The sequence below is a fragment of the Diprion similis genome, chromosome 10 (genome assembly GCF_021155765.1).
Source record: "Diprion similis isolate iyDipSimi1 chromosome 10, iyDipSimi1.1, whole genome shotgun sequence".
In the NCBI taxonomy this organism is placed as follows: domain Eukaryota; kingdom Metazoa; phylum Arthropoda; class Insecta; order Hymenoptera; family Diprionidae; genus Diprion; species Diprion similis.
The window spans coordinates 18,560,477-18,582,647 of record NC_060114.1 but is presented as its reverse complement, the minus strand read 5'-3'; the positions used below and the strand labels follow the sequence as shown (position 1 = coordinate 18,582,647).

The 22,171-nt window shown below is 41.8% G+C and overlaps 2 protein-coding genes across 2 annotated transcripts; both read left to right on the top strand.

Moving 5' to 3' along the window:
- Positions 1-402: 402 nt before the first annotated feature.
- On the top strand, positions 403-8,427 carry LOC124411449. Its single transcript, XM_046890548.1, has 16 exons — positions 403-466; positions 749-1,360; positions 1,499-2,113; positions 2,413-2,718; positions 3,751-4,074; positions 4,231-4,824; positions 5,005-5,304; positions 5,490-5,608; positions 5,687-5,837; positions 6,167-6,391; positions 6,483-6,633; positions 6,934-7,195; positions 7,291-7,622; positions 7,700-7,805; positions 8,024-8,245; positions 8,362-8,427. The coding sequence occupies exons 1-16, from the start codon at positions 403-405 to the stop codon at positions 8,425-8,427; spliced, it is 4,449 nt and encodes a 1,482-aa protein (XP_046746504.1).
- A 1,024-nt stretch (positions 8,428-9,451) lies between these two features.
- Positions 9,452-21,598, top strand: LOC124411448. Its single transcript, XM_046890547.1, is given in 17 exon segments — positions 9,452-9,509; positions 12,423-13,061; positions 14,476-14,711; positions 14,714-14,835; positions 15,015-15,322; positions 16,215-16,538; positions 16,653-17,246; positions 17,446-17,745; positions 17,808-17,902; positions 17,972-18,122; positions 19,207-19,431; positions 19,523-19,679; positions 19,998-20,253; positions 20,349-20,680; positions 20,758-20,863; positions 21,075-21,204; positions 21,507-21,598. Coding segments are annotated over 17 exon segments (4,095 nt in total). The 3' UTR covers positions 21,569-21,598.
- The last annotated feature ends 573 nt before the right edge of the window (positions 21,599-22,171 follow it).

Genomic DNA, 22,171 nt, shown 5'->3' with positions numbered 1-22,171 from the left:
GAATTCGGATATTACTTGAAATATTTAGAAAATTCTACGCATTTTCAGAGCGTTTCTCGACCTATGAAGAATTTCAAAGCAAAACCAATGCACTGAGTATTTCCGCTTGAAGCCGCACTTTCTCTCAGTAAAAATGCAGATATCGTAGACAAAGAAACAAGCTTACACTTCTATTGCGGTAATTTCGCAAAGAGTAATACAGCGGAAGACAGTGCGGTTATGAATCGTTGTGTACCAGCAGAAATGAAATCATAATAAGTTTTATCTTCAGCTGAGGCAGAACGACGTTGAGAGTTTGTGAAGAATGGAGTGATTTCCATCGAGCATCTGCTGGACAGTAACTATTATCGTCTCATCGTAGTGAACAAATAGAAATTCTGATATACTAAACAGAGTCCAAAGATGCGCGGAATCCTTTGGGTATTCTCTTGTTGTATTCTGGCTCACAACGCATCTGTAGATGGATGTAAGTAAAAAACAGTCGTTATTAATCTGCCTCCCGATACGAGAAATTATTTAGCTTTTAAAAATTCATCCAGTATTGCAGTACAGTACACGTGTCACATCGAATGAGTAACTTGATACTCACCTTCCGAGGTTCTTCTACTGTAGATTGGCGATCAATAATGAACTCAATTGCTTTTGACTCATCGAAACGAGAAATGTAAAACTTCGGTGTAAAGTGTCGACATTGTTAGTTCGAAGTTCCACATTGTTACATAGTCAATTGTCCTTTTATCCGTTTCAGTGCGGCTAAGTCGAGATGCGTGGACAGTCTTTGCAGCACCAAATGAACCCGCAGTTGTCTCATGTAAAGTTATAACTAAGGATCCGTCAAATTTTGCATGGACGAAAGAAGGGAATAATAGAAACGAGAGGAATGTAGACGATTCTACGAAAAAGAGCATGTTTTGGCGGAACAACAAAACTCACATTACTATGGAGCTTTACTTCACAAACGTCACAACCGAAGACTACGGAACTTACAGATGCGTGGTAATCACATCGACTAGCCGTACTTCGATTCCTGTCCACCTCCGAAGATACCCGAAGGATTTTACTTGGATTGGCACAGTTCATGAACCAGAATCTGTTCTCGTACAGTGGGACTTCGACTTATTTTACTCGAGTCATGTTGATTCGTTTGGAATTGAGTATAGAGAAAATGGTACGAATCAACGCCTACGGACACCCCTACTTTCCACACCGACTAGGATTGTTTCTGCAGGTTCCTACATCATAAATGCATTGAAACCCAACACCGTCTACGAATTCAGGGGCCTTATTTCAGACCCAAGGGATCTGATTTCCGACAAAGATTCTTACGCATTTTCAAGATGGGTGACGACGTCCGATAAAGGTTTACTCATTTACTTATATCAACGTGTGATAAGAAATTCCATTTTGAGAACGTTTGGAAGTGGAATTTTATTTTGTGTGACTGCAAAAATAGTTGCTACATTTAAGCTTATAGATCATTTTTTTATTTCCATTTTAGTTTCCGAGCGGATAGTTCCAGATCGTAATACTGTTATTGTTGAATCACACGAACGTGCAGTTCTCTCGTGTGACGTGACAGGGAATCAAATGACAAACTTTATCTGGCAGCACAAGGGAAATTCAAAGAAATCAACCAGCATTTGGTGGAACAATAATACTCACGTCACAATGGAACTGGACTTTGCAAGCGTCACAATCGACGACTCTGGAGATTATATATGCCAAGCGAACAGTTCCGGTCATCTTGTGTCAGCGCAGATTGTTTTCCAAGTCGGAGAATTTCATTTTGCCCCTTTCAAGGTCGGGGCCATTGGAACAGATCGTATTTACATCAGTTGGAATTATACAAATATCATCAGCGATCTTTTCAATTACTATAATGAATATGTTGAACTTACAATTAAATACAAGGAAGATAGTACAAATCAATGGCAAGGACCAGGGCAAATTTTTAATTCATCCATTGATCCAGCTGCAAGTAACTACGTTATAAATGAATTGACGAATCGCACTCTCTATCAAATCAAGATAATACTTGATTCATACGATCGACAATTTCATGGTGTGGTAAAATCCTTCGTTCTTTCAAAGAGGGTTACGACGTTCGAGAAAGGTACACTTTTTATACAATTTACCTTAGAATATCCTTAGGAATAGTCCTCTCCTTCATAAGCTGTAGAGACTCAGTGTTCAGATCAGTTACCCAGAAAGCGAAAGTTCCTGGGTTCGAATCCCGGTTCAGTTCAAAACGTGAAACGTTTTTCCAGATCTACCAGAAATACACGTCACAAACTTTACGATTAATCATGTCGAGCCCGTCAGATAACATTCATTGGGTATGAAACTAGTGGAATATGAGCCCAGTGTAAATCAATAAAAAAAACTTTCACAAAAATCAAAATTTCTGTACAGACCTGGATTACGTTCCAAGTGTGCGTATCGTGAGAAGAATTATGGACACAATAACGATCCAATGGTCGCAGCCACCGCCAGAGCTTCTCGAATACGTTGACGCCTATCTCATATCAGTGGAACACGGTAACAAGATGGAAAGAAATTTTCGTTGGGAAAAATATAAGGCTGCAGATTACGATGAAGCGGATGTCTACCTTTCGCCTTCAATCAGTCATGACTTGCAGGTGCGAGCTTGTTTCGACGATTACTGTCCCGATAAGCACGCAAGTGCTGTCATGAAAGACGTGATGACCAGTGATAGAGGTAATGATTGAGTTCACTATTCATAAGTTGCAAAACGAACGTGAGGTGAACCATCGTCACTCACTCGACTTCTCGCATTCGGTTGATTTCTTCTTGACTACCATAGTCTGATTGGTATAGATTCTCTGAAAATTTATGATGGTGGGTGATTTTTTATGAGATAATAGAGGCGAACTGGAAACTAGATTATCTTAAAACCGAAGGAATTTCGGATAGACTTTTATCAAGACAACAAATAATCATATCCAGCTTAGGATTTAGCGATATGTTCGCGCTCGAACCGCTGATGCCTCACGATGTTGAGATTACTCGGCCGCAAGGCGGCGCGCTGAGCGAGAGCTGACTCTAGCGGGCGCGCGCGCAGCCCGAGTTTCACGCGCGCGCGCACTTCACTTAGAATCGAGCGCTCGAGTAGGTAGGACGTACTGCTAAATTCCTCTCTTCTGCCGCGCGGGCGATTATCGCGTTTTTCCCGCACTCGGTCGGGTGTCAAATTCTTTCCATATCGCGTAGATTTCAGGATCGCGTTGTTAGGTTAGTTATATAACAGGTCCACCCTTTCCCATTTCTCCCTTGAGAATGAGGCATTGAAGTACATGCATTTCCCAGAAATTTTATTGAAATACATGCATTTAAGTTGTGTTTATTTGACAGTATATAAGATTATTGAATGGACAATCAACTAAGACTAAGTTGTCTAAAGGTGAACGCGCCAAACACATTTTTACCATGTAACCTGTTGAACTGATATTTTAAATAAGTACAGGACTTGCTTCGCCTTTTCCCTCTAAACCGTGAGGGTTTTTATACCGAAGCAAGCGCTCTCTGATCTCTCGCGAAATTGTGGACTTTATTCATTTACCCTCTCACTCACTCCTCTCATCCGGATTAGCTTTAGAACCGAACTTTAGATAAGTTGCAAACAATGGTGCCCCGGGTGAGCAATGAGTGATTGGGTTTTTCTTGCTGGCCGAGCGTAGCACCACGTCAATGTCGACTTCGAGAATGAACTTGAACGACACGATTTTACAGATGGAAGACAACACTTGCGTGCAGAGCAACATTCGGAATCTGGTATGGAGTTTCCAGTACTGGAAATCAACGTGACTCGAGATGAAAAAGATATTACTACAAGCAGCAATGCCTCGTTCACTTGCAGCATAAGTGTTCAAGGATACGAGGGTTGGTGGACAAAGAAAGAGAACCACGTCAAGTCTCTCAATTATTACAACAGTGAGATCAGTTGGACTATAAATGTGGAAGACGCTAGAGAAGGAGGCAGATGCGTTTACACCTGTGAAGCGAGGATGTCGGATGATTTGCGAACGATTGGAACAATGATTGTCACACTGATACGTAAGATGCGCTATGCAGAGAGTAGGAATTATCCTCTCTGAGACAAAGTAGCTTGCAAATAAATACGAATAACGTCCACTACTCGACGTCATGAATTTCATTGTCAGTTGAAAAAACTGAGTCTATTGGTTGTTTTCATTTTTGTCTTCTTTCCAGTGCCAGCAGAAAATATAATCGTAAATGCTGAAATGGTGTACGCGAGGCCTCACTATCCAACTGCTCTGTCATGTGACTTCTTTGGATATCGGCTGTGGAACTTCAAGTGGCGAAAGTTCTGGGATTATGACAGACAGAAATTCGACGAAATCTTCAGTGTATTGAGGCTCAACGACACACACATCAGAGTGATGCTATCGAATCCAACTCACAACGTGATGTTAGAAACTGGGAAGTACGAGTGCGAGGCAACAAATCACAGACTGGATTACATCCGCGGATCCATTCGTCTCGACGTCGCCAACGAATCACCGTTGCAATTGAACGCCTACACCATTGGGTCGAAGCTCGTTTATTTGCGATGGTTCGACATCGAGTACCGAGGAGATACGCATCTGGTACAGTCTTTGAAAAACGGTTCTCATGACTGGCAAGATACGTTTTCGGTTCCAGTTACAGGAAACAAATTCTATAGTGGCTACGTTGTGAGGCAGTTGACACGCAACGCTTCCTATTGGTTCCAACTGGTTGTCATCAGCGCGGGTAAAAGACTCGCAAGCACTTATTCCAGCTGGATCACGCCTACGGATGAAGGTACGTAGTCGGAAAACGCAAAAGCGGTGCACGTTGGAACGAAGTTGTTCCAAATTGTTCCAAAGTCCACAATATAAGACAATGTCCGTTATATTTGGTCTAGTCGGATCCAATGAATTCTGTAAACAGTGTCCTGTGACGTGTACCTCGACGGTTAATGGGTATGTATTTATTCCTCAGACATTGTTTACTTCCCGAACATCACCGTGACCTCGAAGTCAACAAATTCGATAGCCATCGAATGGCCGACGCCGCCAGAAGAGCTAGGCGATCACATAAAGGTGTATCGTATATCGATCAGCTATACGTACTCTGGAAATGAAACTGGTTATTCACGAAATACTACGCAAACTCATTTTGTTTTGGGCAAACTTCAGCCTTCAACTAGCCATAACCTGGAAGTAAAAGCTTGCTTCAGCGACGTTAGTACGGATTGTTATTCGAGTGACGTTCGGAAAGGAGTTTTCACCAACAGCATAGGTATGAAGAACATGCATTTGAGGACACGAAAACAACGTATCACGTCCGTGAAACAGAGTTTGCATTTTTGTTCGTTCGGTCGAAGACTCTCATATTATTTAGCATAAGAGGATCTGAACTGTTTATCGTGACAACTGAAAGACTGTACAACTAATGAGCTAAACATTGATTGAATAATACTTTAGATGGGGAAAAAATTACTCCAAAGGAGACATCCGGGACACTAGTCGAAACATGGGTAGCTTCAACGGGATCAGTTTTGCTCCTTCTCATCGTTCTCGGAGTCTGGCAGATTTACAGAAAAGTATGGAATAAAATGATTAAGATCTTTTTATAACCTAAAAAAATTACGACCGCATAATATTTCGTGTTTCATTGTCAGGCAAAGAAGCGGAGGATTGTTAGAGAAAGACTCGCTTATTTCTATAGCGAGGAACCGATTTTTTTCAATCCAGAACTGGCCATCAGTGATCAGGCCGATTTATTGCCTTACAATAAAAAATGGGAATTTCCACGGAAGCTGTTAAGACTTGGTATGCATTCTCGTCATCATCACCACCATAGAGAAAGTCTGATTTGTGACCGGATATACTGTGTAAATTTTTCTTACGACTCGAGTCTGTATTTATCTCCAGAGTCCAGTCGTGGTTTTAACAATGTCAAATAGATATGCATTGTCAGGTAAGTATTAAACTGTTTTTCACTTTTTCGAAACGTGGATCAGCTCGTGGGGCCTTCCTTTGACAGTGATGGTCAGTTGATTTTTCACACTAACAATGAACATAGACGATTCTTTGGGTACATGAACTCAGCCATATTGTTCTCCTTGCGTGGTCTCTCATTTTTGTTTTCCACTTTGTAGACGAGGAACTGGGAAGTGGCTCATTCGGAATAGTGTGGAAAGCCAGGGCGAAAACAATCCGTCGACCCGAGGCGATCTCGGTCGTTGCAGTCAAAACGGTCCGACCAACAGCCAGTCTCCGCTGCATGAAAGCTCTTCTTCGCGAACTTAAAATTCTCATCTACCTCGGTCACCATCCCAATATCGTGAGCCTCCTTGGAGCCTGCACTAAGAATCTTGATTATGGTAAATGTTTATACGTATCTCAATTCCTTATCCGAACCTTGATGCGTCAAAGATCATTCGTAAACTTGAATTATGCCATCGTCACCGACAGGCCGACTCTTGGTCATCGTGGAATTTTGCCGCTTCGGGAACTTGCATGACTACTTGTGGCGCTGCAGGTCAAAGTTCGTCGACGAATTGGGTACCGACTCCAAGGAAATCCCTGATTCCAATCCTGACGCTGATCCGATCAACGTTGAAACAGAGAGGTGAGCGTCTTGGATGCGGAAGTGGCTAAGTCATGAGCGAACCTGAAAATCACCATGGAGATGTAGTACTTGATTGCAACCAGTTGAATCAAAATGTCATCGATATGTCGCATTCTGGTCCTCAAAAACTTTCTAGTAATGCATTCTCTCAACAACTGCATTTCGTAGCAGAAATTGGTTACATTTGCTCCTGAACACTAACTCGTACAACATATAATTATATGCATGTAACTGTCGAATATCGTACTTGTGCCCTACCAAAACATATTTTTTCTGATATGTCGTCTTATTCTTGACTAGAACAAACTCGGCACTACGTTATGGTGATGCCACTTCATTTGTAGAAGATCCATGTGACAGTGTCGATCATCCGGGTACCAATATGAGGATGGAAGATTTGGCCACCGGCAGTAACTTAGAACCAGTTGAAGTCAAGCCGCCATCGAAGTACCCGGGTGATTTCACGAATGCGGAATTGGATCCGGTTCGCACGCGAGACTTGGTGTCTTGGGCTTGGCAGATTTCACGCGGAATGCAATATCTTGCTGGGAAAAAGGTTGACGTCAGGAATTTACGACTGGGATTATTGCACGTTATAATTATTGCCTTTCAGTTTCACCGAAAACAATTTGAATCGTTGACGGTCTTCAGGTGCTGCACGGTGACTTGGCAGCGAGGAACGTACTGCTTTCCGAAGACAACATCGTCAAAATATGTGACTTTGGTCTGTCCAAGTCCCTCCAGGAGGACGATGATTACAAGGATGAGGGAAACGATCCTCTTCCTGTAAAGTGGATGGCCATCGAATCGCTCAGAGACGGGATATTCTCGGTGAAATCAGATGTCTGGTCTTTCGGAGTCGTTTTGTGGGAATTGTTCTCGCTCGCCAAAACTCCTTACCCCGAAATTAACCCCCAAGACATGTGCGAAACACTTGTCGGTGGTTATCGAATGGAACGACCGAAGTACTCACCCGAGACTATGTGAGTATCTCTGCTTCTGTTCGACCAATCATTCCTCATTTCACTTTTTCAACCATTTAACCCGACTCTTGTCACAGCTATCGGACGATGCTGCAATGCTGGGAAGCGGATCCGTCGAAACGACCCACGTTTGTGGAACTTGAGCGCAGCGTCGGTAATTTGATGGAGGAGAACGTCAAAATGGTGAGTTGAAAACTTGTGGTCAACACGTTCAATATCCTTCAACTACACACCGCATCACGTGATTCTTGAATACCTGTAAATAGTCTCTAAAGTCCCGTTGCACAAGTATATCAGCCCTCATTGCCACTCCATTTTCTGCTGCTGGAAAGTTGTGGGAAACAGCAGAGATCAGCCGAATCTGAGAAACTTTCCGATTCTTACACGCGTGAATGTTTCAGCATTACATCCAATTGTATACTCGACGCGAAAGGGCGTATGCTCGCATTACGGAATTCCGGAATACACAGGACTCCGAGAATCAGGATCCAACCCTCCCGGATCCAATCGAACCGACAAACGTCAATCAAGGTAAGCGATTACTGGAGTGCAGTAAGAAGTGGATTGATTCTACGATGAAGACATTTTCTCAAGGAATTTACGGAAGAGCGTTGTTTGAGACTGTGCGAATCCATTCTAACCATCTTCTTACGATGCCAATTCGAAATTCCTCACTGTATACAATTTCATTAGCTCGTCAAGTCTTTTCTTGCACGTATTTATTCCAAACTAATTGCAGATAAAACGACTGAGAGAACCCCATTCTGGATGCGGTTCAAGCAGTTCTTTTGCCGGCGGTAAATGAACGAAAATGACGTGAAATGAGTCAGGGACATGATATTACAGGCACGCTGTAGGAGAAGAAACAAGAATAAGCAACCCCAAGACTGATTATACGGAAATGTTTGGAAAACAAGGAAGGGAATGAACTTGTTCAGAATGTCACATTTTCCTCCACTAACTGAAGAATAACGATAGTAACATACTTCAAATAGTTTTCATAAATAATCCAATGATATTTTGATGAACTAATCTAGTGGACGTGATTGCGAATATGATAGAAATTGAAGTGAAGTGGATGACTTTTTTCCACCTACAAACTCATGACGTACGTGAATGTAGACTAGATATCAATTCAAACATCCTTCTCTTCTCATAATTCAATCTTCATTGTGCGTCGGCACACGGTTTGTATACCAGCACGTATTCGAATTTCATAATCCAACAATTTAGCTGTCTCTGAGAAGGATTGAGTCCTTCACAACACCTTAGATCTATACTTATAATGCGGATATTCGGGTAATTTGAAGTACCAAATATTTTCCAACTTTGCGAAAAAATAAAAACTACGTAATGCGTGAAGTTACAAGCCTTGTCAATATACAATATAGATATGAGAAAACGTAGGGACTATCAAAAAAATGTACAAAATATGCTTGAAATTATCATGGATATAAAATTAATTGATACGTAATGAAAGAAAAACTTGCGAGTCTATCAGCAGTCTTCAATAATGTGTAACATCTAACCTCGCTAACGGGGAACATTTTCCTGAAAATACCGTACAAGCAATCCCTGCGGTTGCATATTGTTAGCCACTGGCGGAAATGAAATCAGGAAAAGCGTCACGTCCGGCAAACGCGCAACGGCGTTCGTGGTTCCGGAAACGACAATCATTTCCTAGGAAAAGCAGCCAGCACAACCTGACAATGGGCTGATTGTTCAAAAACAGAGATGTACAAAATCCGTCAAGTACATGATCGCAATCGTTGCTGCCTCACCGAATCGTCAGAGAAATATCGATTTTAAAACTTAGAACGACGATTAAGATGATACTAATGCTGGCTGGTTGCATCTTCGTTCGTGCCAAGTCCGAATACTATGCAGGTGAGTCACGAAAAGTGAAGAATCTGATTGCCAAGGAAAAAAGGGAGACGTCACGCAGGTTATTTAACAGTACAAAGTGTTGTTGACGAGTTTAGGAGAATTTTCACTGCAGGGTTGCCTTATTAATTGCTTTTATCATTTCCATAGATTCCTGAGATTACCTGAATATATTTTCGCTCTTTTCGAAACTAGAATGATAACTAAAATGCCTAGATTGCTTACCCGTGAAAATGGTTAGATACAGATGAACAAAACTCAACTGAGGCTCGCCGCAAGTATCGCAACTCATTCAACAAAACGCAGTGATTATCATTCTGTGATGTTATAACTCGAGTCGCTTACTCGTCGATTTGAGATGAGTTGGACGAGAAACAAGTGCAGTTACTTTTACAGCGTCTGTTTGATTTTAGCCGCGTCAAATTATTACGATCCAGCCAAAAAGCCGATAATCACGCTTGTTCAGAATTGGCAAGACTCGGAGCGACGAATATCCACGATGGATCGCAAACAGAAAAGAAACAATGGACATAACTGTACAAATTGAACGTAGAAGAACAAAGGATACGCAGCTCGCAATCAAGAAAACCACATTCTGAAAACAAAGGATTTCCGTCCGCAGTTTATCGCTTGGTGCTTCTCGACCAATCACTTCGCACTGACATATTTAAGAGCCTGTTGACCCATAACGATTCTTTAAATCCTGTCTGATTTTCATTACTCATTCAAAGCCTGACTCGGAGCAGAAAGGACAAAATCATTTCATACATGAGACGAAACAGAACTGAATTCAAATTGGAACCATTTCAGACTTCGGACAATTCAGGACACATCAAAGGTAAGAGCAGTGCGGAAGTATGAAAGGCTCATATCTAGAATCTTCAAACTTTGTTATAGTTAACGCAATTCCAGTGTATTATATTTGTGAGTGAAACTATTGTAAACCCGAATCTTGAGAATCAATTGAGAGAAACTGTAAGTGTTGAGTGAAGAGTGTATTTCAATTAAAGTGATTAGTAAGGACAAGTGTTTGGGAATACTTGATAGTTGGCTCGAACCACAACAACCTAATTCCAGATTAAAACAGGATTGACGAGAACTTGAAACGAGCGGGCGTTCAATTATTATTTGATGATCCGCTTCAGCTGAATTCTTAACATTTTAAAAATTTATTTCAACCTGAAAATATATCCAGATCAATGAAACCCCGAATGCCCTATGCAGTGACAATACGCTGGATGATGTAGTCGCGGTATGTCAATGTAAACAACATTGGGTACAGCTTGACGGAAAATTTTTCGTCATTTTCTTCAGAAATTATCTTTGTTCGTTTGCAGCGTCACGCATTAGAAGCTCCGGTGATGACGACGTGATAAAGTCATTGTAAGAAAAATGCGAATCTAAACAAAGGAACTTGTTTCTGCTTAAAGCCCCACAGGACCCGTGGAATAATTACTGATAACGAACCTCAAGAAAACGGCTTACATTTCATCATATTCGGCGGTTATGTACCGTTCAGTAACAACAGAAATAAAATTAGAGTAAGGTTGACCTCCGGCTGAGGCAGAACGGCATCGAGAATTTGTGAAACGACCTCCATTTCCGAAAAGAAGCCGCTGCACGAGTTGAGAGTGAAGTGATTTTCAAACAACAACGATTTCGAGGATCCAACAAGTGTCTGCTGTAACGTGATTGTCGTCGTCAGATCGAATCGGAGCAAAAAATCCTAAGAATCAAATAGACCCTGAAGATGTGGCTGATACTTTTCTTATTTGCTTCTTGTATCGTAGTTGGGGGTGGCCAAGAATGTGAGTAAACAAAAGCTTCAATTAATCTGCTTCCAAATGAGAGAAATTCATTAGCACAAGGGCTTCGACGTTTTGACAAATATTGACTTTGCGGGATGCTGTCGGAACCGATTCCTAAGCATTCATTAAGTATCGTAGTTCGGTCCAATTTCATCGGTCCATCTTTCGTGTGGCGTATCGAACGCGTCACTTGATACTCAGTTTTCGAGGTTCTTCTACTGCAGAGTTGCAATCCACAGTTTTGATCAAAAATAAAAGAAATAAACTCGGACCGATTTGAAACGTGGGTGAAATATGAACGCGCAGCAACGCGTATAATTTTTCCTCAGTCCGTAAAACCAATGCTCACTAAAATCCTGCAGTTACGGATTTCCTTCAACGTTGTTACTCTTACAATAAAATATATACTAAGAACGTGCCCGAAACACGTGTATTTTATATGGGGAAATCCACGATCCTTGAGGCAGAGATCAGAGTTGAAATAAAAGTCTGTGGAAATTAGGGAACATTTTTTCATTATTTAAAGTTGATTTCGGGGGCGTGCCGTCGAAATCGAAAACTGACCCTCCTGAGAACCACCCTGAATTATTGATACCTCACAATCAAGTGAGGTCAAGCGTTTGTTGGGAGGGATACGGTCGTTCGGAAAAGGCCCTTCATAAATTGCGATGGAAATCCACTTGCAGGTGATGACGTTCGATGATTCGATCGACTTGAACGTTCTTCGATAATTAAATTTTTCATCCTCCCAACCAATCGTTCGAAACCGCGTATCTAGGCGAGGAATGAAGATTTATCACATTCTCAAATCCGAAACGAAACCCTTTTTCTCCCAATTTCGAGCATACGAAGGTCTCGGAAATTGGTGGACGAGTTCAAAGTTCATTCACGCTAAGAACTATCATTATTTCCGTTTCGACCCACCCTGTATAACAGATATATGCTTTTGAGACGGCACCAAGAGAAACGGAAACGATATCGAGTACTCACATCAATAATTCAAAGTTCCGCGATTTTCGACAGCTTACTCGAGAAGAATCAAGGTTTGCTAGCCGATTAAAAGTATTCACCTCAACCGAGTCTGTTCAAAGTTTTTCTTCTCTTACAGGGTCTTCTCTTACAGGGTACGATGACTTGCATGTAGACGGGTATCAAGTTCTCGCAACACCGGACAAACCAGCAATCATCTCATGCAGCATTGCGAGTAAAAACCTAACAAAATTTACATGGCGGAAAAGGAAGAAGGGAGCATCAGTGTTGGAGGATGAGGAAATTTCTACAGCCCATCCGAGATGGATTAACGAAACTCACGGCACGATGGAGCTTTACTTTACAAGCGTCAGACCCGAAGACTATGGACGTTACAGATGTACGGCAGAAAAGAATTCCGATTACATCGTTGATGATTACCTCTATCTCGTAGAATACCAAACTGATCAGATTTGGACTGTCGGAGTGCTTGAACCAGAATCCATTTATATAAAATGGGAATTGTACGGCATATCAAAAATGGAATTCACCCCAAGGGATGCCTTCTCATTCCAAATTGAGTATAGGCAAAATGGCACGGATGGATGGCTACGGACACCCCGACTTTCCTCTCCAGAGCGGTTTATTCACGCAGGATCCTTTCGCATAGATGAGTTGGAACCGAGCACCGTCTACGAAATCAAGGCCGTTATATTTATGGAGAGGGGGTTTGCTTCACCATTGCGACAGGTTTTCTCAAGATGGCTGACGACGTCTGGTAAAAATCTACCCAATCACTTCCACCCACATATCGTTCAACCTTACGTTTAAAAAACTTTGCAACAATTCAACGCAATGTTTGCCCTGTATTTGGTACTTCCTTGTTCAAGAGAAACTACGAAGGCAATTATCATTTCAAATGAATAAAAGTCAGGCATGTCAACGGACATGGCCACTTCAATGACGAACATTTTGAGGCATGATGGTCTCTATATAGAGCCGAAACTATTCATAGTAGACGGTCGTGCCCGTGCAGACTTTTTTCAGAAAGCCAAGATCTAGAACGTATCAAAATTACAGACGTCTTCACTTAAACACAATTCCCACACAAATTATTGCGAGGTTCTCTCCGCTAGGAGTAGGTCGGGTCATACGAGGTCAAGTTTTCTGTCCATTCTGTGCGTCAATTATGCAAATCTGCTACAGGTTATCGGGACAGCCAAAATCGTATCGGTTAGTTTCGCGTTGTAACGTGCTAGAAAAGAAACAAGAGGATTCACTTAGCCAATAATAGATGGATTTCGTAACGAAACTGCCGTCAAAGTTCGAAGGAAGAGCAAAACTCACGTTAGAATGAAACTAGAATATCAAAGTGTCACTCCTGACGACTCTGTTGTCCAAAGATGTCTGGCGAGAAGTAACTCCGATCAGTTTGTAGTACACGGAGAGAAAATTTGAAGTGTTCCACGTCAAATGCTTTGGAATGAGTAATGACTTTGAAAAATCCTACGACAGCTATCAAGGTTTTCAAGCTTGGACCCGAAGTGGGCCGATTTCCTCTTCCTACCGTTCTCAAGCTTTTTCCGGAAAATAAAACTTCGGAAAAATTGGAAGCGGAGGTCATTTTACTACGGATGGTTGCTGGAACATATTTTTATGTCACATTGGATTTTTGTAAATTAGTTCAGGGTTATCGCAAGAAATTTTTTTTCCTCCTCGTTTTACTGATCAAAAAATTGCAATTGGAAAAAGGTTCGAAAAAATCTAAAAAAATTTTTACCAATCCGATACGACATATAAAAATGTTTCAGCAACCATCCATAGATAGATGACTTCCGCTTCCAATTTTTTCAGCACTTTTTTCGGAAGTAGCTTGAGAACAGTAAGAAAGGAAAATAGGCCCACTTCGGGTCTTAGCTTGAAAATTTTCATATTCAACATAGGATTCTTCACAAGTTTTTCAATTACTCAATTCTAGTCGGTCGATCGGATCGTTTCGAAAATTTGCAGAAAATTCAAATTGAGTCGGAAATAAACTTGGTGCCTTTCAACGTGAGAACGATCATAAATTAAATCGCACACCAAATCTGAGAGGACATGGGTAAAACCCAGGTCGATTCGGCGTGGAAAGCCCCATACAATCTTATCAGAGCGTATCGACGCGATTCATTCCAAATTTTTTCTCCGTGTAGCAGCGAGCGGACTTCGAACCAGAGGATTTAATTTCGTCTCTCTCAAGTTCGGAGCAACCGGAACAGATCGCGTCTATATTATTTGGAGCTCTAGGAATATGTTTGGCGAACCTGGCAATTACGGTAACAGATATGCCAAACTTACGATCAAATGGACGGAAATTGGCACGAATCGATGACATCAAGCAGGCCGAATTGTCAATTTATCTATCGAAGCGGCCTCAGCACACTACGTATAACGAGGGAATTGAAACATCGCGATCCGTACCAAATCGAGAACGAGGTTAGGGCGTACGAACGTCAGGTTCACAGCGTCCAAGGAACCTTAGTTCCTTCGAAGTGGGCTACGCCGTTCGAAAACGAGTCACTTTTCATGGTATCATTTCACAATTGCGTCCTAGTTTCATGCAGCTTCCGAAGAACGTACAGAATGGTCAGGTGGTATCCGCTAACATTTGTTTACCGGAAGTCAAGCTTGTAGAATATGAAAGCAATGAAACTCATCGTTTAAAATGTTCTAAAAACTATCATCTCTACATAGACGTGGAATATGTTCCAACTGTGAGGATCGTGAATAAAACTACGGACACCGTGACGATCGGATGGTCGCAGCCACCGCCGGAGCTCCGGCAAAGCATCGACGCCTATTTTATATCAGTGGAAAGCGGCAAGGACGAGGAAAAACATTTTCGTTGGCAGAAGTTGAAGGCTAATGAAGGTAATGAAGCAATCGTCCGCCTTTCGCCTTCGATCAGCTACGATCTGGTGGTTCGAGCTTGTTTCGACGATTTCTGCCCCGACCGACGTGCGAGTGACGTTGTGAAAGGCGTGACGACCGACGACACAGGTAATGATCGAGTTAACTTTTCAGACTCCGCGTAACGGAAGTGAGGTTTGCAATCGTCGCACAAGCGATTTTCCGGTTGTTTCACCGCGAAGCTTCAATTATTTCTAGCTTATTGGTTACCATAGATAGAATTTCTATAACAATGAAGAAAAGATTTTTTATTGAATACGGAAATTTGAAGCGAAGCGTAAGAATGACTTGAAATTAAATTACGAAGGTCATAAGTGTGTAAAAATAATATCAATGTATGGAATCGAATATATAATGCAAAATTAAGCTAATATTCAAGGGCGTTAGGCATCGATAATGTCACACACCATTGAAAACTGACGTCGCAAAATTGAGGACTCGGCGCTAAGACTTTTGGGTTAAACTTTGCTTCTTTTATTGTTCGGGATATTTTCCAAAAGTTTGTACGAAGATTGACTCATGAGCATCCACTTTATGAATTTTTTATGATTTTCGCCTCCATTGACTGAACAAATCGAGTTGCTAATGCCAAAAAGACATATCAAAAAAAAAAAAAAAAAAATTTCTCCAATCAACTTAAAACTGTCTTGATTGCAGAAATCGATGGAAGAGTCCCAAAAAAAATTCTTTTCCACAGATTTGTATGTTTTACAGATTTTTATGTTGATTGGGGAGATAAAAATTTTGATATGCACTTTTGTATTTGCAGAGCCAATAGAGCGTCTATTTTGAGATTCGCCTTTCTGGCATTAGTAACGCAACATACCGAACTTTAAACAAGACTCAAAACTGCTTTTAAAATTCATGAAAATGATTTCGTTATCAAATAATTACAGCCAGAATACAATTCAAAGATTAAATATCCTACAACGTCATGTTGATATAGAATTCGACAATGATCCTGATCCATACGACTTCGTAGCTGGCGGAAAACAGTTACGTGCGAGACAAGAATCGCAAACTGACATGAAATCTTCGGAACTGAGAGTGAACGTAACTCGAGATGCGGAAAATACAACAGCAGGCAACGAAGCTTCCTTCACTTGCAGCGTCAGTGTTCACGGATACAAGGGTTGGTGGATGACGAAGGGGAAACGCGTTACTTCTTTCAGTAATTCTGACGGTGGGATCGACTGGACTATAATTGTCGGAGATACTGAGGATGGAAACACTCGCGATTACACCTGCGTGGCGAAGATGATCAAGGATTCGCACGCTGGTGGAAAAATGCTTGTCACGGTGATACGTAAGATCCACTCTGAGTCAAAACAACTTTTGGATTGGTGTAAATAATGTAGACTACTCGACATACCGAATTACATTTCGAAACGCTCTGTCTATTCGGTATTTTTTTTTCTAGCGCCCGTAAAAGAATTGATCGTAGGAGCTGAAATCGTGTATGCGAAACCGGACGAGCCGACAGCACTGTTGTGCGATTTCTTCGGATACGGACGATCGAACTTTGAGTGGCGAGTCGCCTCCTTACGCTGGAAAAGTAAATTAGTCGGCGTCCCTGTTACATCGAATCTTAACAGGACTCACGTCAGGACGATGTTGTATATTGCGAATACCTTGGACTCACGCCGTTCTCGGGATTACGAATGCCAGGCAATGATTTACGGACATCCGAGTATAGCAGGTGTGGCTCGACTCGAAGTCAACGAAGAAACACGACTGTACCTCGGCGCCAATGTCATCGGGTCGAAACTCGTTATATTACGCTGGATCGACAAGGAATTTCAAGGAGACACGCATCTGATACGATTTGCGAAAAACGATTCTGTTGAACGGGAAAATATATTCTCGGTGCAAGTTGAAGAGGGCAAGGAATATAGCGGCTACGTTGTAAGGCAGTTGACACGCGGCACTTTCTATTGGTTCGAACTTGTTGTGATCAACGCGGGAAGGAGACTCGCAAGCACTTACTCTGGACTTGTTACGCCCGCGGAAATAGGTAAGTGCTTGGACTACGCGTAAGCGATGTATTTCGAAATGAAGTTCATCCTGACTGATTCGGAGATTCCGAAATGGGTCGCAGAATCTAAACAAAATGAAAGAATGTCCATCATTTCGTCTAGTATGACACAATGGAATTCATCATGGGAGCATCCTTCGATGTATGATCCGTTCATGAAGATTTGTTTCTTTCACAGACGTTACATATTTTCCAAACATCACTGTGTTATCGAAGACGACAAATTCCATAATTATAGAATGGCCAAGCCCACCAGAAGATCTACGCCCGCACATAAAGCTGTACCGTGTAACAGTCAACTATACGTACAACGGAACAGAAATTGTTGATTTTAATTATACTTCGGCAACTTATCACAACTTTGAACAACTTCATCCATCAACCAGCCACGACTTGGAAGTACGAGCCTGCTTCAACGACTTGAATACGGATTGTTATTCGAGTGACGTGCGGAGAGGAGTTTTCACCGAAAGCATAGGTACGTGTTTAAAATGATAAAAAAATATGACATGAGCAAACTTTGACGAATTCATTCTGTAGAAGTGGAATCCGGGACACCAGTTGAAATATGGCTACCCCTTACGGGAATTTCCTTCCTCCTCGCCATTCTGGGAGCCTGGCGTTTCTACAAGAAGGTATCTGAGAGATAAGGATCTTTCTGCGAATGGAACGAACGATAAACTGTTGATGCTCTTGTGTTTTAGGCTCAGAAGCGAAGGATTTTAAGAGAACGACTCGCATATTTCTACACCGAGGATCCGACTTCTTTCAATCCGGAACTTTCCATGAATGATCAGGCAGATTTATTGCCCTACGACAAGGAATGGGAATTTCCACGAAAGCTTTTGAGACTCGGTATTTATGGATATTATTATCTCTATGATGGAGCAGTTCGAATCCGTAACGACTAAGAATATATCGTGGTCGGATGAGCATGGCGAATCTACCCCTGTGCAGTTCTCTATCGAGATTTTGGGGATCATTTTGGTATCAAATGAAAACACTTTGCCCTAAATTTGAGCTCTGAATTTCGTACGGTTTTCGAGTCTTTCAAAAAAAAATAACTTGTTTCGTTTTCTCCTTTTTTTTCATTCGTGATTATAAAAATTACCAAATGGTGGTTCGTAACCGATTTATTGAGAGCCAAAGCTACCGAAACATATTTTCCTCACGATTTTCAAATAAGAAGCCAATTGCCCGAAAATAAATGCAACTCCAATGAATTTTCAATCCATGTTGTTTTAAAACGTGCCGTCACCGAACTTCAACAATCAATATCTTTTATACTCCTCCATTGTCTGGGATTCTCACGATTTGATGAAACATTGCGTGAGAGAAATTAAAAAAACCGATTTTTTTTTCGGGAAAGTTCGGTGAATAATCGAACTAATATTATTTCACTAATTGAAGATGATACCCAAATATAATAATTTTTGTGACACTGGATGCGTATTTACTACGGATGTATCGGCAATAATCGGAAATATCTGAAAAAAATCGAGTAGAAATAGTCTTCGTCGCTACCCTCACTCAATACTAGCCAGTTTCCTGTGTTATTGCAAACACGGCTCAAAATTTCTAAATTATATCCTGAATAAACCGAGTTATTCGACCTTCCTCCTAACCTCCGGTTGTCCTAAAGGTGCAAACGTGAACCCGAACCCTTGTTATTCCTTACCAATCGGGAATAGCCGACCGCCAGGTCGTTACATACGTTTTAAAAAACAACAATTAAACAAATTATTTTGGTTTTATTCATCCATTGGAAAAACCCTTTATATTCGAGACTTATAAAGAAAATGTTTTATCATGTCTTTTACTCCGTTTCAAGTATTGTATAATGAGTTTTCAACTCTCTCTCACTTTTCTGAAACGCGGATCGCATTTTAGGCCTGTGTGTTCATTGCATGGATTAACATTTATTCTTTTCACTGTGTAGACGAGGAACTGGGAAGAGGCTCGTTCGGAATAGTCTGGAAAGCCAGGGCGAAAACGATTCGTCGACCCGAAGCGATCTCGGTGGTTGCGGTCAAGACGGTCCGACCGACAGCCAGCCTGCACTGCATGAAAGCTCTTCTTCGAGAACTCAAGATTCTCGGCTATCTCGGTCACCATCCGAACATCGTCAGCCTCCTCGGCGCCTGCACTAAGAATCTTGATTATGGTGGGTGTTTCTACGTATCTCAATTCCTCATGCGAACCCAGACGCGTCAGTGATCATTTGTGAACTCCGTTAATACCATCGTCGTCGACAGGCCAACTCTTGGTCATCGTGGAATTTTGTCGCTTCGGGAACTTGCACGACTACTTGTGGCGCTGCAGGTCAAAGTTCGTCGATGAATTGTGTACTGTCGCTGCGAAAATCCCCAATCCAAATTCTGATGATGATCCGATCGACGTCAGAAGCCGTAGGTGAGCTATTTTGTCACGTAAGTAGCTGAGTCTCGAGGGAACCCAAGAATCACCTTGAAATTGTGGAACTGCATAGCCATTGGTCAGAGTTTATCAAAACATCGACGACGTGAGTCATCATCGCAGTGGTATTCTGGAACGTCCTGGTCTTACATTCTCTTGTCACAGGCAATTCGTTACAACAATGAGTTACACCAGGTCCTAATGGCGAACTCTCAACAATCACTTTTACGTATACATGCGTTGCAGCCGTAGCTCAAATAGATAGTATCCTAACTGCAAACACTTCCTCTTGTCTAGTGTCTCAACTCCGAGTAGTAAAAACTCGGCACCACGTTGGGAGGACGCGATTTTAGCAGTGGAAGATTTAGGTGATGCCGCCAATCATCTGGGTAGAAGCGAAGGGGCGGGAGATTCGGCCACCGGAAACAACCCACAATTACCGGAACTTGAACTACCAACCAAGTACCCGGGTGATTTTACGAATGCGGAATTGGATCCGGTTCGCACGCGAGACTTGGTGTCTTGGGCTTGGCAGATTTCACGCGGAATGCAATATCTGGCTGGCAAAAAGGTTGACGTCCGGAATTTACGACTGGGATTATTGCACGTCATGATTATTGCCTTTCAGTTTCACCGAAAACAATCTGAACCGTTGACCGTCTTCAGGTGCTGCACGGTGACTTGGCAGCGAGGAACGTTCTGCTTTTGGAAGATAACGTCGTGAAAATATGTGACTTTGGCCTGTCCAAGTCCCTCCAGGAGGACGAACAGTACAAGGACGAGGGAAACGACCCTCTTCCCGTCAAGTGGATGGCCATCGAATCCCTCAGAGACGGAATATTTTCGGTAAAATCTGACGTCTGGTCTTTCGGAGTCTTGTTATGGGAATTGTTTTCGCTCGCAAAAACTCCTTACCCCGAAATTAACCCCCAAGACATGTGCGAAACACTTGTCGGTGGTTATCGAATGGAACGACCAAAGTACTCACCCGAGACTATGTGAGTATCTCTGCTTTTGTTCGACCAATCATTCCTCATTTCACTTTTTCAACCATTTAACCCGACGCTTGTCACAGCTATCGGACGATGCTGCAATGCTGGGAAGCGAATCCGTCGAAACGACCCACGTTTGTGGAGCTTGAGCACAGCGTCGGTGAATTGATGGAGGAGAACGTCAAAATGGTGAGTTGAAAACTTGTGGTGAACACGTTTAACATCCTTTAACTACACATCGCATCACGTGATTCTGTCATACCTGCAAATACTCTCCAAAGTCCCGTCGCACAAGTATATTAGCCCTCGACAATCCACTGGGTTACGTGTGACACTCTGTTTCCTGCTACTCGAAAGTTATTGGAAACCTGTCTGATTCTTACACGCGTGAATGTTTCAGCATTACATCCAATTGTATACTCGACGCGAAAGGGCGTATGCTCGCATCACGGAATTCCGGAATATTCGGGACCCCGAGAATCAGGATCCGATCCCCCCGGATCCAAGCGAACCGACGGACGCCAGTCAAGGTGAGCGATTATATTGTTTGATAAAGTCAAGCTAAACCGGCAACGTTTTTTGCGTACCTCGCAAATCAATCAAGCACTTCTTCAATGTGTATCGCAATAAAATCACATAGCTTCGAGCGTAGTGAGACAGTGGATTGATTGAAGAAGGTTCGTCAAACAATCCACGAAGAGCATTGCCTCAGACCGTCTGAATCTGTTCCAACCGTCTTCTTACAATGTCAATACGACCTCCCCTCACTCAATACAACTTCATTGGCTAGTCAAGTGTTTTCTAGCTCGTATTCATTTCAAACTGATTGCAGACGAAACGACCGAGAGAACGCCGTTCCGGATGCGGTTCAAGCGGTTCTTTTGTCGCGTGTGATTAACCAGAATCAGGAGAAATGAATCAATGAAAAAAAAAAGAAGAAAACGAAGAACTGTTAAATCTGAACGAAACAGATACTGAAACAGTGAACCAGAATGACAAGTGAATAATTTCACTGAAACTGCTCAATTTTTCTTTCAGTTACCCGGTAACGCTGAAGGCGGTGGATTTCGAATAGTATTGATAAAAACTTGAATAATAATAGATTAACTGACAAATTTATCAACCGTACGGATTTTACGTGGTAGTGATCTCTATCATGAGATAGATAGATCATGGTATTTCGATCATTCGATAACATATAGTAATATTACTTCAAACTAGACATGTACGCCGTAAAATATTTTTTAATATGAATTAGATATTAATCAATAATTATTATCATTCATAAGTTTGTAATGATTTACCGAGTGCTTTCAAGAAACTTGAAATAGCTTGAATGAAGAGTTACTATGGTTGAGTTTTGCGAATTATAAGTACCGGTGGTCGAGTAAACGCATATAAACTCTAGTTTTTATTCCGTATTTTTATGCAAACTAAGATTACAGGCAATATTCAATATTTTTTATTTACTTACTACATTTCTTTTTCTTCTCCTCT

Excerpts from the sequence above, each read along its gene's own strand:
- LOC124411449 (XM_046890548.1), top strand. The coding sequence starts at position 403 with ATGCGCGGAATCCTTTGGGTATTCTCTTGTTGTATTCTGGCTCACAAC. Across the intron at positions 7,196-7,290 it reads AATATCTTGCTGGGAAAAAG|GTGCTGCACGGTGACTTGGC; the intron begins GTTGACGTCAGG and ends GACGGTCTTCAG. Across the intron at positions 7,806-8,023 it reads TGGAGGAGAACGTCAAAATG|CATTACATCCAATTGTATAC; the intron begins GTGAGTTGAAAA and ends TGAATGTTTCAG.